Here is a 15,976-nt window from a genome sequence, read left to right on the forward strand (position 1 = left end):
TATTTTTGTTTGTGCAAATATGTTTTTTTGCATTCTCAATAAATTTTTAATATTTAGATTTGAAAATTAAATAAAACATTTAATCTTACTATTTTTATTTTTATACATTTTAAAATAAGTTACCAAACAAAAATAATTGTTGTAAATGTATTCCCTTATTTGTTTTTAAATATATTTACCGCTTTATTATTATTCATTTATTTTACCTAAATTAAAAAATGTATTTGTTTGTCTATCGTTTTGATTTTTCTACATTATTTTTTTAAAGTTAAAAATATATAAATATTGTTTTATTTGATTTGGTTCTTTATTGAACATATAAACAACGAAAACACATTACAAGTCTAAAATATACATTGATTATATTATAAATTGATATATATATATATATATGATATTATTATGATCTGGTTATTGCCACTTTTTTTTAACTATTTTTCTTCAAACGGATTCATTGGTGCATTGTTTTATTTCCATTTACTGTAATAAAAAATTATACAATTATTTTAAATAAGAGTATTTTTAAATATTTCATTCTGAAACTTTATTGTATTCATTTTTCTTATTCATATTTGAAAACTGTTTTTCTGCATAGTTTCACTTAATATTTTATATATATGTTTTTAATTATTTTTTATTCTTATCTTTTGTTAAATACATATTTGGAAAAAAAAGGGCTTTATTTGAAAGTGAAAATGTTTTTTTTTATTTCCACATATAGAGTTATTAATAAAAATGGATTATTATTTTTTGCACGAAATAATTTAAAAATAAGAATTTAAAAAAAGAGTCCATTTATTTTGTTCACGATTGTGCCAAGCAACTGCAGTGAAAGTCCCAGAGCGAGCATGAGTACACACCCCCCTTGACAAACCCGCCCCCGCATCTGTATAAAAAGCTACTGTGCGAGCGCACGTGTGAAGAGGAACACAGCACTTGAGCACCCTCTGACATTAAGAGGCCTCTGTCACAAGTGGCCGCGAGCATGTCTGATCCGGTCAAACCTCGGACGTCTTTCCTCATCCAGGACATCCTCTCGCTGAAAGACAACGCGGGCTTTGTTGGGAAATGCCTCACCCAGGCCAAAGAAGAATGGCAAGCAGATGCCAACAAGTTGTCAGAGTCGACATTTGTGGAGCACACAGGTGAGCTCACCATCCCGAGTGGAATCATTGCTTAACTTTTGGCTCAGGCTGGCGTTTCCTTACTACCTCCAAAGACTGATCCTATCTCCCTATTCACAGCATCTCTGGACACATCCTGCCCCGGCACGTCCGAGCCGGGCGGCTTCGCGTCGGCGGAAAAACCCAAACGCTCCCGAGCGGCGTTCACACACCTGCAAGTGCTGGAGCTGGAGAAGAAGTTCAACCACCAGAAGTACCTGTCGGCCCCCGAGAGAGCCCAGCTGGCCGACGTGTTAAGACTGACCGAGAACCAGGTGAAGATCTGGTTTCAGAACCGCAGGTACAAAACCAAGAGGAAGCAGCAGGCGTCGGAGTTCCTCAAGGACACGTACCAAGCGGACGGACTGGACCCGGTGGTGTTCTTCAGCTCTTTTTGTAGGGCGTACCAGTACAGACCCTACTTGTGGGACTACGGCGGGCCCTGGAGGCCTGCCTTGTGGTGACCCCACCCCCCCAAAAAAACATGACATCATATGTTCAGTGACTTTGCCAATGTGCCATTTGATTGCTGTTACCATAATAGTTTGTATTTGTTCCTCCTTTGAAGAAAAATGTATTATAATGAATTGTTATTCATGACAATATTCACCGGTTTCCTGGTTGTTTACATCATGGAAATAACTGACATTCTTCTTGAGCACCAGGTAGCCCCCATCGACCACATGAGTAGCCAGCGGGTCTGTTTTTTGTGTGTGTGTGTGTGTTTTTTTTTAAATAGATCGACAATGATGGGACATTGTGATTTCCTAGGAATGTTAAATAAATAAAGATGATCATTTGAAAGTGTAAACGCTTTTAGTAAAAATTCCATTTTGATATGAATCTGTTAACTACCGTTTGAAATCATTGATGGTAATTATTGTGGGAAATCATAAACATCATCGAAGTTTTTATTCATAACAATATACTGTGTAATTAAGAGTAATGGCATCAAATTGGTTATTTCAGACGTGCGTATGTAACTGGGAATTAGGACCTAATTAGTTTAAAAAAACGCTGAGCATTCTAATCGATTATAGCTTCAGAATAATAATTGTTCATGTATTGAATGATTTTTAATATTGAACTTCCTGTCTTTTTTTTTTTTTTTTTTTAATCAATGATGTACAGAGTTTTGTCACTTTCTTAAAAATACCAAATAAAAAATGCAATTGAAATTAAAATGTGTCAAGTGACAGTGACTGATTTGAGGGCTATAAAAAAAAAATCTAAACAAGAACAAATATTAAGCAAAGGTGTGTTACAATTATAGGTTTAATTTGTGGAATCATTTTGGAATTAACCTAAAAAGATTTATTTATTTAAAAGGATGTATTGAAAAAAAAAAGTACAACAACAATATTTAAATCAGGTATAAGTCAGTACAAATGTAGAAAATACATTACGTACCTGGTTTTTTTTCTTTTATAAGGGGGTTGGACTCTATACGTTTTTTTACTTCTTCCTACACCCTCAAACTCCAAACAAATCCAACCAAAATACGCAAAATACAACCACCAACTAAATCCACTCAATCAAAACATGCCAAAGTGGAATTCAACACCATTTTTGTCTTGTATTGAATCTAACGTTGTGGCCAGTTCGAGATGCATCTGACATCGCAACCGTGCGCACAGGAATGACAAAAACGCGATGACTGGGAAATACTGAGCGCGAGTGTGCAGGGTCACGCGGTTCGACTGCAACAGTCGGGGAAAGTTCAATCCGAGCAGTGAGTTCACACGGCTCGTCATCGGCGACTTGATATGCCAATGAGCGCCACCCACAAGAACATACCAACAACACCAGTGACAAACATCTTAAAGAGCTTCTTCTTATCTTTGCGCGGGAGCGTCGCAAGATGCCAGCGTGGCATGAAGCCGAGAACCTGTCAAGTGGCTCCTCTTCTCCCACGCGACCATTCAGAGTGGACCAACCAGTCGGTGAGCGGCGGGTCAACCGGTTGAAGGGTTAAATGGAACTTCTTGATCTTTCAAGACGTCCATACGCCGCCTTGTTATCGTCGGCGCAATCCTCAGCGTAAACAGGTAATTAGACGTGAAGAGGGCAGATAGCGTCTTGTTTTGACGGCCGTGAGAACGTGACAGTCATCTCGCAGTGTCTCTCAGCGGGCGGGCCGCATGCGGACATGTTGAATGCGATAAAAGGAATTTGTCATTGTAATGCCCGCATAGAGACACGGTACATTAGGCTAAATGCTATCGGAAGACCGACATTGACCTTATTTTTTCAAATGTGCCCTATGAAATGATATGAATGTATTCCCAACAGTCTATTCTCTTCATTTCATAGCGTTATTCTTCAGATTTGAAGTTGAAGTCTACTGACCGCAGACAATGGAATTTCGAATCGCTACTGCCACCTGTGGCCGAAAAATGAAACTGCATTTTCCCTTCTTCACATACACAACAAAGGCATGGCGTCACATCCGGTAGAAAGAGGGCGGGAAATTCAAACCCAAATCCCGTCTGAAAACTAACTACTAAGGTGTTAATCTACTAATTAAAAATAATAATAATTTCGGTCATAAATGGTCAAATAAAAAGGTTATTGTAAAGATAGTTTTGGGCAAATTGTTATAAAGTGCAGCTTTAACAATATTACTCATATTAGATTTAGATTATATATGACATTATCATTACATTGAAATGTTGATAAGCAGATGCAAAGAAGCAACTGCAGTTGCTGCATGTGGTAATCACAGTTATGGAGTATTAATAACAATAAAACAAATAATTATGTATATTTTTTATGCCTTACACCAGTGTTTCTCAAACATTTTTTTTTAAACTTAAGTACAGGTATTTAAATTTAAATTATTTATGGGATTTTTAATAGGTTTTAGGTGAATCAATGAGTACACACTCACACGCACATACAAAAAAATAAAGAAAGAAAAAAGAAAAAAGAAAAAAAAAGAGAGAGAGCAATGATGATGACATGTCGAATCGGTAAAATTACAGAATGAACAATACTGAGCTCTCTCCAAAAAAAATGATAAATAAATAAATAAATACATAAATTTAAATTATTTGATGTCGTATTGATTTAAAGAATATTTAATTGTATTGTAAGCAATACATTGTAGTTTGTAACAATAGGTACAGTTTGAAGGTCAACATTGAGAAAGTATTTAAAACTGCACTTTGTAACAATTTGCCCAAAAATATTACAATAGCCTTTTTATTTGACCATTTATGACTGAAACTTTTTTTTAATTAGTAGATTAACACCTTAGCTGTTCATAATGGGAAATCCTGTCCAATAGTTTTCAGACAGGATTCGGGTTTGAATTTCCCGGCAAATTTTTTTTTTTGCACTTTATTGTAATTTACAAAACAAACATGGCAACAGTAAAGTTATTCTTTGCATGTATGAAAACAACATAGGGAGAGTACCAGAAGTAGAATTTCCCGCCCTCTTCCTCTGTCTGCGGATGTTACGTCATGTGCGCGTTTTGTATGTGACGGAGGAAAAATGCAGTTTCATTTTTCGGCCACAGATGGCAGTAGCGATTGGAAATTCAATTTTCTGCGTTCAGTAGCTTTAAATAATGATTCAGTTCAAATGTATTGCAAATAAAAGTTACTCAATGCAAATAAAAATTGGACCTCAATAAAAGTTTTAAAACAAATAGTTCTTAAAAATTTAATGCATATGTAGTACTAATAAGTTCAATACAAACGAAATGCGAATTATTTCGGATACCATTAAGGGACTCAGGGTACTACTTGTGATACTAGGACCAATCACTTTAGGAAACACATTCAGGTCAAGAACTATATAGAGACATTCTTGGAAATCACTGCTTTAGACAATTCGAACTGTATCATGTTCAACAACTAGGGTCAAAAATCTGATCTAGAAAGACCAAACATATAAACTAGCCTGATGTAAACACAACAAATGAAAGTGTAGATTAGGCCAATGTAAAGTAGTCATCGACCGAGTAAGTTCGACGATCTCTATAAATGGTCATGTCAATTGTTAAGACCGCTCCACGTCGCCTGGCAACAGAAATATAAAGTGGGTATTTACTGATTAGCATAGCATGTTGAGGCTAATCGTTCAGAAGCAAGCCATTTGATATTGTCATTTGTAGTAACATTAATTGGGAACTGCTTCACATTTGAATCTTTACTTTTGTTTCCATTCATAAATTTTGTGAAGCTGAATTCTTATTTTTACTGCGGGCACTTTTTCTTGCGACTCAATGGTTCATTGAATGCAAAATCTGCTATCCTCTTTTCTTCTTAGGCACCTTCGAATCTCTTCCTGCAGCGCCCGGATCAACTGGATTTAGAGGTAACTGATGAAAAGCACTGAGGCATTAGTTTGTGTGCCTTTAGATTAAGGACTTCCCATTAGGAACGCTAGAAGTGACTTGTTGTTTATTTAGACTTTAAGTGTGGTTAATAGTACTGGTAGCCATTTATCAGGCAAGGTAAGTCCCATGCCATAAAAATCCAACTTTTTTCACTGTTAGGGCCAGTGAAGAGAGAGAAAAAAAAGTTTGGCAGGATTCTCACTTTATTCTCAGAATAATAGTAGCACTAATAAAGTCAGAATCCTCACTTTAACTCATTGACCGCCAGACCAGGAGAAAACGAATCTTTGACGTCTAAAATCATCCATGGCAGTGAATATGTTAAAATCAGAATTTTGAATTTAAAGTGAGAATTCTGAGAATAAAATAAGAACCCTACCAAACTTTTTTTTTCCTCTCTCGCCCTAATCCTCTTCCATAAAAAACTCTGTGCCCCTGAATTAATTTTTGCACAAACAAAAAAGGACTTCAATTTTCCAGGGTTGAAATTTTGTGCGAGTGTCCCATAAAGAGTTAAACGTGCCTTTGAAGGACCAGCAGATCTTCATCAAGGGATGAGGAGAAAAACCAAACTTGACCACAAAGGAAGCCTTTGTCAGTGCTGCAATGTGCCGTGACTGCCTGACAAATTTGGTGAGTCAGATAAGACGTTTTGAACCAGCCCTCATCCTTTCATCCACTATCATAAACTTCCTTGGATAATGTAACTGGATCCCACATGTTACCAGGCAAAGAGGCAAAAAGGACATACTTTTGAATCCTGCGCGTCCAACCGCTATCACCGCGTGGATGTTTGTGTGTTAAGACCAGCATGCATTGAGAGAAGAGGCTGTTGTAATTTTCCAGCTCTTATCTTCGGCATAAAGATGTCAAGTAGTCAAGCAGATGGACTGCAGATGAAGCCGACAAGGACGGAAGACGTGAGCGTCCATTGTTGGCCCCGGGATAAACAACGTGATCACGGACACATCAGGGACACAACTCTTCTGCACCACCTGTGTACGTGTGCCGGGACATGCCGGCTCCGAATAAAGCCGGCCACTGTCTGCATCCCGATATCAACTTCGGATCAGTCTTGTTTTTGTCCCGTCGGGGCATATCAGCAAGTATCTGCCTTCGTGTAAACAGTCCAATAAATGACAACCAGCATAGGAAGAACCACAGGCAGAATTATTGTGAGCGTAATGGGGTCGTTTAAAGGACATATATGGTCCAAATCTCAAGCGCGACCGAGGTTAGGTGGAAAGTCTCGTATGGGTCTGATTGTGTGGTTGAGGTCTTAAGATTTGGGTTATTTTTAGGACATGTCTCAAACTAAACCCAGATCACTTTATCTGACATGTTATTTTTTGTCTGTAATCAGGTCATGTGGCACAATTTTGATGCTTGTTCAAGGTCATGTGATCCAGGTCACAAACAAGTCCAACCAGGTTTGGGCTGCTTAGTGTGACAAGATTTAAATGTATTCCCTGGTGGGTCATTTGGTTCATTTGCAAAAGTTCCAGGACTAGACTAGTCTTCACCGGTAAAAAAAAAAAAAAAGGTAGACTAGATTAGACTAAAACCCTCATTAATAAACAATAACTGACTAAATCATTATGCATTTTCGTTGACGAATGAAGATAAGACGGAAAATGTACTTCACTTAATAAAAATTGGACAATAATGTTCATGCGACCGCTAACTAATGCTGGCTAATTTACTAGCTCGTAGCATGGATTCATAGTAACCACTTGCTGATATACTGTAATTGTGTGTAAAGAAAATGTACTTCACTTAATAAAAACTGGACTAAAATCGATGGATATTTAAACTCATGAACAAAGACGAGATGAAAATTATATGATTTTGTAAAATCCTGTCTCTGCTCATCTGTCACGGTGACACTGTCATGTGACACAGAGTGACACACCCCCTTTCAAATCTGCAGCGAGCGAGTGCTACATGCACAAACACGCGGCACAGACAGGAGGTGGATTCACGGTGAACGGTAAAAAGAAAAAAAGGGGGGGGCGGGAGTAAATTATCGTTATAATGCCACATTAATCCAATATAACATCCCATCAATAATGTTAATCCAACCGCTTACTAATGCTGGCTAATTTACTAGCTCGTTGCGCAGATCCACAGTAGCCACTTGTTGATATACTGTAATTGTGTGTGAAGTTAGTTTTCATCAGAAAGATGAGAGAAAATATTTTGTGAAATAGTTTTTAGATCCGAAATGTTTAACATTATCCGCTGACAAAATTTTTATTTTTATTTTACAGGAGTAAAATGGTTGTCCTGACTAAAACATTGACAGTTTTGTTGACTAAAGACAAATACAATTATGTTTTCTTGGACTAAAATGCTACAATTTATAGTCGACTAAAAGTTGACTACAGTACATAAAAACGGGATGAAGTTGACTTACTATGCCAAAAACTAACAAGTGTGATTGAAACTGGACTAAAACTGAGACTAAATTTAAAAATGTCTGATAAAATTAACACTATTTGGTTGTCATGCAATTTTTGCAGGTCTCATTCACCAACAAGCCCCATGTCATGTGACTCAAATTTGATGCAGGACTCAGCAAGTTCAACAGCTAAATGCAAATTCTGGTATTGTGGTCTTGAGAAAATCCAAGGTTCAAGTATGGTGCTACGGGTACGGTACTAGAATATTACCGCGATTTTCTGATTTTATTATGTGGACCAAGAGGAATGGTAGGTTCAAGTCTTAAAAAAAAAGTGAGAGGTCATGTGACTTGACTGTTTATCATTCGTCTGTGATGCATCTAGAATTACAATTCAGTCCAATAGTGACCCCTGCTGGCCCTACAACGGATTGACACATGCGACAATAAGAGACTAGGGAAAGATGGGAATGGCAAAAGCTGCAAAAAAATATTACCAAACAAACTTTGTAAATGGTGGCTGATAATTTGATCCAACAAAAAATATTGACAAAGTAGACACAAAGCTCATATCAAACTTGTATTTATTTATTTCAGCTCCAGTGTTACATGCTGTAGCAGCATCGTCGCAATGATTTCATGTAAGCATGGCCTGACATTCCGTATACCACTTGAGTTACTTGTGCGTAAAAAGTGTAACATATTTACATGTAAATATACTCACACAAGCACACGCTACTATCCTGCACCCTGTGGCGCGTGTTGAGAGTTTAGTGACCTACAAAGAGATGGTGAGCAAATGTCTTCACTTGGTTTAACAACATGATTACCTCATGAAACGGAGATGACACAAATGCATATATGAAGCTCATAAAAACAATTCCTATTTGATAATGGGATATTTTTTTGCAAGCGCAGGCAAGGCTTATTTAAAGTGTATATAAACACTGAATGATAAAAACACAGCAAAACATATTGAAAAGTGAAAACCTACAACAGTCTTCTTCAACTGCCACTGCCCAGGTGAAAAAAAAAGAAAAAAAAGCCAGCTTCTACATTTGAAACAATGTTGAGGCAGGAAGAGACGCACGGTGGTCACCACAATGTGGCTGTAAACAAAAAAAATAAGCCTCTGCATGTGACGGAGGAGGACGAATGGAATGGCGCATGTTGAAAAACGCAGATGCATAGAAAAATACCATTCGATACAATGCAATGTCTTTGGTGGCTCGTACACGTTGACCAAAATAAACACTTCAACGGGGCTTTTTCTGTCTTCACATAAGCAAATGCAAAAAAATAAAAAATAAAAGCAATGGAGTAGAAAAACTATTAATAAAACGTATATTTCATATTTGATATATAATCTGCAACATGTATGTACAAGAGTCAAGCCTGACAGCTCCTCAGGTCAGGTCAGTGTTCAGACCTCCAATAGCTGCCCCGTGTCTATTATATTGGACTGGATAGTGTGTGTGCGTGATTCATCAGCGTTGTACTCCTACCAGACGATTCAAGAACTAACAGTTATGATGGACATTGCAATCAACTATGATCTTCAAAAATGTTGTTGCAGCTTCATGAGATTGATTCATCATGTCATGAAATGGCATCTATCCATCTTTTTTTTTTTTTTAATAGTGCTTCGAGCCGCGGTTAAGATGGTGCATATCCAACTTTGGGCCGCGGTAGACCGTGGATTCATCGCCAGCCAATCGCAGACAGGGCACATGTTTTTTGGATTGTAAGAGGAAGCTGGGGTTCGCACACAGACGAGTTTGCCACAGTTTGGCTTTAGCCATTGATGCTATCTAGCTAGCTAGCTAGCTAGCGGGTAAACGAGCATCATGGGAGCTAGCTAGCTAGCACCTGGGGCTAAAACCAAACTGTGGCAGGGGTTTTTACTTTCTGGACCTGGATTTGCCACCTCTGCAATGCTGCCTGACCTTACAAAAAAAAAAAATATATATATATATATATGGAGGCAAAAGGCAGCACAGTACTTGGCTGCAGCCAGCAGAAGCGCCGTTGACTCAATCAGGCTAGTCAGACAAGTTTACTGTTGAAAGAAATACAGCATGATGAAGCCAACTATGGGAAGTTGAGCTCCATCTCCAATGGTGTTTTCTGCTCAACATGGAAACAGGAATTAAGGACATCGGTAGATTCCTTTGTATATTGCTTCAAAAATAAAGTGGTACCTATGAGTGCCTTACTCAAACATTAATTAAAAATAATAATAAAAATTTGTCAACTGAAAATATGAAGACCGACTGGCTCTATATTGGAGCAAAAGAGGCACTTGGAAATTGTAGTGAACGTGAAGTCCGCTCATTCCTTATAAATACACACAGAAGTAAAAGCAAATAAAGCAGCGTTTGTGTTACTTCCTTCTGCAGCCATTAAAACACAAGCCACACAAATAAATAAATACTAAGAACTCTAAACATCATTCAAGACAACGTGGCCATGTGCGTAGGAAAGAATGTTGAACGATGACTGTGTGAATTTGTCCTCGATTCTTTTGCCCTTGAGTGACGTCATCGCGGGGGGGGGGGGGGGGAAGCCCGTGCAGACGTCAGTGCGGGAACAAGGAGGCGTGTCGCAGCTCGGCTACTTCCTCAAACATCAGCGCGTGACCATGTTCACTTTCCATTCCTGGAAGCGGGTCCGGCCTCCTGCTTGGTCAGGAAGTACTTGAAGAACTCGTAAACGGACCAGGCAATGGCCGTGGATGGCATCTGGTAGATCACTCGGGCCTGCACGCCTTTGAAGAAAGCCGCCGGGCCGCCCAGCTTGTACACCGTCCTGAAAGTGTTGGCCATTCCCGACAAATGGCCGCTGATGTTCATGGAGCTGAGCGCCACGTTCTCCTGCGTGTTGAGCAACGTCTTGCACACGTCCAGCGGCGTAGTGATGGCGGCCGAGATGGCGCCGGCCGCCGCCCCGGACACGATGTGCGTGCCGGGGTGGTAGTGTCTGTGGGGGTTGAGCCACTCCTGCATGGTCTCGTAGATGATGAAGTGGACGGCCTGGAAGGGGATGTTCATGGTCAGCTGCGTGCTGTAGCTGCGGTAGAAGGCGCCCGCGCCCTCCGCGCGTGTCACCGTGCGGACGCAGTCCCAAAGGCCACGATAGGGCGACTTGTACATTTGCATCCGCTGCTTCACCACTGAGACATGGCAACACAAAAACATTTAGGAAGCTTCAAGTCAGCGCAAAAGGACGCGTGAAGTGATGGAAGTGGAAGTGTTAGTGGAAGAGCCAAGAAAATGGCAAGTTGAAAAGAGTTCTGTCATACTGCAGCTGACAGCATGACTCCTTCTTGTGACTGCCTCCAAGTCAGCCCTTATTTCATTCAAGTTCCAAAATCCCAATGCTGAATACACCAATGTTGCAATAATGTTTTGTTTTCTGGCATTTCAAAAAGGTTTAGGCAAGGAGATAAGATCCATTCCACCTCAATCACCCCTCTTTATTTTGCAAGCACCTCTGCAGTGCGATATTTTGGGACAGGAAATCGACAATCATAAAGCCTCTCATGCTGCCTCCGGAAAAATGTAAAAGCTCAAGTTTTGATTGACACCGTCAAAGAAATACTCATTTAAAAGCGCTTATTTTTGGGGTGATAAATGAAGTGGGGGTACAAGCTGCATCTTACGGAGATGTTAGCCACCATTTTTACCACTGCCAAGTACAACATACTGTATATTGCTTAATTTGCAATAATGCTAAGGACTTGTAACCTCATGATCTCGCTGATGAGCCTTTTCTCAAATTGCAGCAAGAGAGTTAAAATAAATACATAAAAATATATATTTCATTATGAATGAAACAATCAATAGTACCTTCAATTTTGGATCAGGCTATTTTGCCAGTCACAACGTGTTAATAAAGCATATCAGACAAAGTATCATTTGTCTTTATATATGAAGGATTAGGGTTGTGCTTACCTTCAGCAGGGTTCATAACAGCATCATGGAGGACAGTGGCCACGCTGCCTGCAACACCTGTTGGAGACAATATTTGGAGATTGTAAAGGGACGTATTATGGGAACTTGTCTTTAGAATGGACTGCATAGAAAATTTAAAAACCAAAGTAAATCTTCCAACTTCTGAAAACGTTTCCGCGCGTCTCTCCATGTTAACTTGTGAATGAAAAAAAACCCCAATATGCTTTCCTTCACCGTGGCGGCAAAATGAGGTCGGCGGCTTCGTACCATTGGCCAGGTGGCTGTTGCCTCCGCTTTTGATGACGTCGCTGAGGGAGTGCTTGACCCGCTCGTAGCAGGCGAAATAGAGCGCGTGGGCAGGACCGGCACCCATCATGGTGATGTTGAGGCCCCTTAGCGGTCTGAGGAAACCCTCCGTGCGGATGATCCTTCTCAGGGCTTCGTACACACCTCTATAGCGGGCATTGGGGTCGGGCTGCAGGCTCTGCATCCTTGTCTGCAAACATAACCAGAAAAAAAAAAAAAGGAGTGAATTTGGATACCCGCTGTGAGCCGAACACAACTTTCAGGATGTATTGTTGTCTAATAAGTCGTCACATCGTTGACAGTCTGGAGTGTAAGAGCGAAGCAACGCTTTTGTTTTAGTCCAGCATGCCAAGTTATCTGCAGAGCACAAAGCCTGTTTTTATTTGCGGGGAGATGTGGCCGGTGCTGGCTGGGGAAGATAGGCCCGGTCCATCTTCCTCCGCATGTTCTAATGGGTTTCCTTCCCTTTTGCGCTCACAATAAAGTACAATTACGTTTCCGTTTAATACAGATGTGGCAACACAAATCTTGGCTGTTGTTGATGCGTGTCCATATTGGCAGCCCAAATCATATTATTCTGGCGAGGAGCGATGAGTCACTTTATTATTTTTTGGTAAAGCAATCAAAGCCCTGCAACTAAACGGAATGAGAATCTTTATTTAATACAGAAGATGACCACAATGAAAAACATGAGGAAGTTGTGCTACATCCACGCACCGACATCCTCCTCCAGACAGTATTTATTATTATTCTCAGGATAACAATGACATTGAAACATTCTCTCATCCCTCGAAAAATAATACTTGCCATCTTTTGATGTTTTTTGTCATCGTGTTTTACACTTAAAACGTTACTTGGAAAGTTGTCCGATACAGGTTGCTTGATCAGGATTGTTTGAGCTAAAGTAGATCAAAAACATTTTGCGGCCTCGGTCTTCCGCTATCCAGTGGTAAACCATGTAAAAGTTGTGGCAGCACCTCAACCCTGGCCATTCTAATCAATACGACACAAGTGCTTATAACGTTCACACACCCTTCACTGTGTGAGGTTGATTTCATGAGTGTATAGCACAGATAAGACCACCCCTCCTGCACACACCCTTAACATTACTGGCGCAAAAGCACAAGTCGAGGTGTGTCACAAGTGATATCTTGGGAGGTCAAGTCGTTAGTCACAGGTCCACTGGACTCCAAATAAACACACCTAAAAATGTATTTGCATCACAAACTCTACTATGACTGCAGAAGGACAGCGCCTGAAGAAAAACCTTAACGAGCTATGGAGGAAATGACAAAAGAGCTTGAGTAACAGGACAGTTTGGTAAGGCAGCAAAAGGGTTGCGAGTGAGCTTCAGTTCCAGTGAAGTGGAAAAAACAAAGGGAGTAATTAAGGGGGACCTCTCGGTGGAACCTTGGCTCACTAACAAATCTGCAAAGAAATTTTGCAAACAAAAATTACTTTTCAGCAGTATGGCGTGGCCTACCAGGATGCAGCAGCCAATCATATTGCAGCGCGGCATGTCTGTCCAAAACTCAAGTGGGATTTATAATGATGCACCCGGAACACCCTCTTAAGCGCTCTCTCACACAGCATAAACGTTATTCTATCTACGCTTCACATATTTGTTTTTTTTGTTGTTGCTATAAATTAAACAGTTTGATGATTTCCTGCTGGTTAAGTAAGCCCTCAGTGAGAGCGAGAGCGTGTAAGAGATGCAAAGCACTCTTCCCAGGACGTACACCACTTGAAGACTTGACACAAATGTATTACAATAGATTGAAGTACATTTGTGTTTGCGTGTCTTTCATCTTAAAACTCATTCACTGCCAGCCCGGCTAAAAATAATTAACCTTTGACTTCTTCAGCCGTCAATGGCAGTGAATGAGTTTAACTACACTTCCTTAAGGCATTTGTTCCCCACACAAATACAGTAAAGTATAGTATTTTACAATAATGTGGTATTTTGCATTAGTAGAAACATGTAGGTTTTGGGCTTGCTGGAACGGATTAAAGTCATTTCTATGCATTTCAATGAGGAAAGTTGATTTGAAATGTGATTGAATTAAGCTGAAATGAATAAAAAGGCCATTATACTTGAAGTCAAAGCACAATAATTTTTAAAAACTTTAATTGCATTATTGAAGTCTGTTACTGGGCGTCAATTGACACTTGACAAACTTTTTGGTTACACTGACAAAAACAGAGAGAAGCTAACAGCGTGTGTTAAAAATAAAAAATAAAACGAAAATAAAAGCTCTATTCTTTACGCTATCCACGATAACATGTTCTTTCTCAACTGGTTTCCTGGAATAAGCTAAACAACACAAGCTAACTGTGGTCAGGCAGGTTGGATAGTTTAAAGCTAATGCTTGTTAGCTACGAACTGTCGCAGCCAGCCGAATATGGTGTCCGTGGACTTGAGCAAGATAATGGCCAAGTTGTTGGCACGAGTCGGGTTAGGAGGAGGTGTGGCATGAGGGTAGGTGTGCGTCCGTTACCTTGACGGAGTCCACGGGGTACATGACCGTGTGCTCCAGCACGCCAGCCACTGCGCCCGCTGTCATGTGCGTCGTCACCGAGACATGAGGCGGCAAGCTCTCGTAGTCGCTGTCGCTCGGAACGGGCTGGCCGCCTTGGCTCGCCGTCTGCGACATCTCCAGCGGTGCCAGCACACGCTCCGAGCTCACCTCCATGCGTGGCGTGGCGTGGCGTGGCGAGCTTCCCCCTCCTCCCAGGACTGTGACGACCGCTTGTCAGGCAGTTCTCGGCAGCGTGGACCGCCACCACATCACTCGCCGAGAGTAGGGGAGCCCAAGTGACGTTTGCCAGAATAGGCGCGGCTCTTTAAAAAAAAAAAAAATGAAAAAAGTTAACCAATAGAATTACGGATAAGTGCACATAAGGCGGGCTCTTGGATTGAGGTGGCCAATGAGAAGTTTTCTCTCTGACACTTGGCAATCCCCGCCATCGTCTCATCCATTACAATCTCTCATTGAGACTTCTTAAAAATAAGGGGGAAAAAAAGGGAATTTTCGTTCACATACTCAAGCTTTTTTAACTGTACATTGTATTCAAAATATGTTGATATAGAAATAAATACAAATTTAATTCAAATAATAAAATTACATTTTTATTTTGTGTTGTACATGAATCAAATCAAGCATACACACTAAAAATAATAATAATAATCATTGCCAATCAGAATAAACTGTCTTTCACAGTGACGTACAGTTCAGTGACATATGCTAAATTAGAAGAGGAGGGACACTTTCTGGGTGAAAAGTATTTCCAATCCATCTAATTACTTAGCCTGAGACTTTTGAATGGGGTTTTCATTTTTATCACACACTGCTGCTGGTTTAGATAAGTGGGCTTGGTCACCTCAGGGAACAGCCAGATCACATAGATTGTAATACATACAGAAGTCAGCTTTGTGAAATCCCCAAAATTATGGTTTCTCCATTTCAACTACTGTAATACAGTAGTTCCATTAGGGAATGCAAATGGTTAAGGGAAAATTATGTATGTGAAATTAATAGGGTGGAATACCGGCAAATTATTTGAGTAGCAAATGAAAAAAAAAAAGACTTAATTTTTGTAGTGGATGTAAAAATATCACATAATTAAAAAAAAACTATCCTTAATAGAAAAAGTAAAAACACAAAGTTTTGAAAAAAAAATCTTTGTGCATAAAAACTTGTACTAGGGAGGGAAAATATCTTAAAAATGTTTATTTCATAACTAACAAAACTGAAACATTGACATAAACACAACCAGTCTTTACATAATACATGTAATTTGTAAT

General features: G+C 39.8%; 2 protein-coding genes across 3 annotated transcripts; one reads left to right on the plus strand and one right to left on the minus strand.

Moving 5' to 3' along the window:
- The first annotated feature begins 913 nt into the window (after window positions 1-913).
- nkx3-1 (NK3 homeobox 1) lies at window positions 914-2,323 on the plus strand. The gene is made up of 2 exons (XM_086076443.1): window positions 914-1,145; window positions 1,245-2,323. Exons 1-2 carry the CDS (start codon window positions 986-988, stop codon window positions 1,625-1,627), a joined length of 543 nt encoding a protein of 180 aa, XP_085932569.1. The 5' UTR covers window positions 914-985; the 3' UTR covers window positions 1,628-2,323.
- A 6,156-nt stretch (window positions 2,324-8,479) lies between these two features.
- slc25a37 (solute carrier family 25 member 37) lies at window positions 8,480-14,979 on the minus strand. 2 transcript variants are annotated; one of them, XM_086075193.1, is made up of 4 exons: window positions 14,670-14,979; window positions 12,133-12,361; window positions 11,866-11,922; window positions 8,480-10,944 (listed from the first exon to the last, which is right to left on the minus strand). In XM_086075193.1, exons 1-4 carry the CDS (start codon window positions 14,862-14,864, stop codon window positions 10,541-10,543), a joined length of 885 nt encoding a protein of 294 aa, XP_085931319.1. In that variant the 5' UTR covers window positions 14,865-14,979; the 3' UTR covers window positions 8,480-10,540. The 2 variants fall into 2 exon arrangements, with proteins under 2 accessions (XP_085931319.1, XP_085931318.1); XM_086075192.1 differs by having other exon boundaries at window positions 8,480-11,084.
- Window positions 14,980-15,976: the final 997 nt, after the last annotated feature.

This window comes from Leptonotus elevatus, chromosome 5, assembly GCF_054856555.1.
Source record: "Leptonotus elevatus isolate MCC_2025b chromosome 5, RoL_Lele_1.0, whole genome shotgun sequence".
NCBI classification, from domain to species: domain Eukaryota; kingdom Metazoa; phylum Chordata; class Actinopteri; order Syngnathiformes; family Syngnathidae; genus Leptonotus; species Leptonotus elevatus.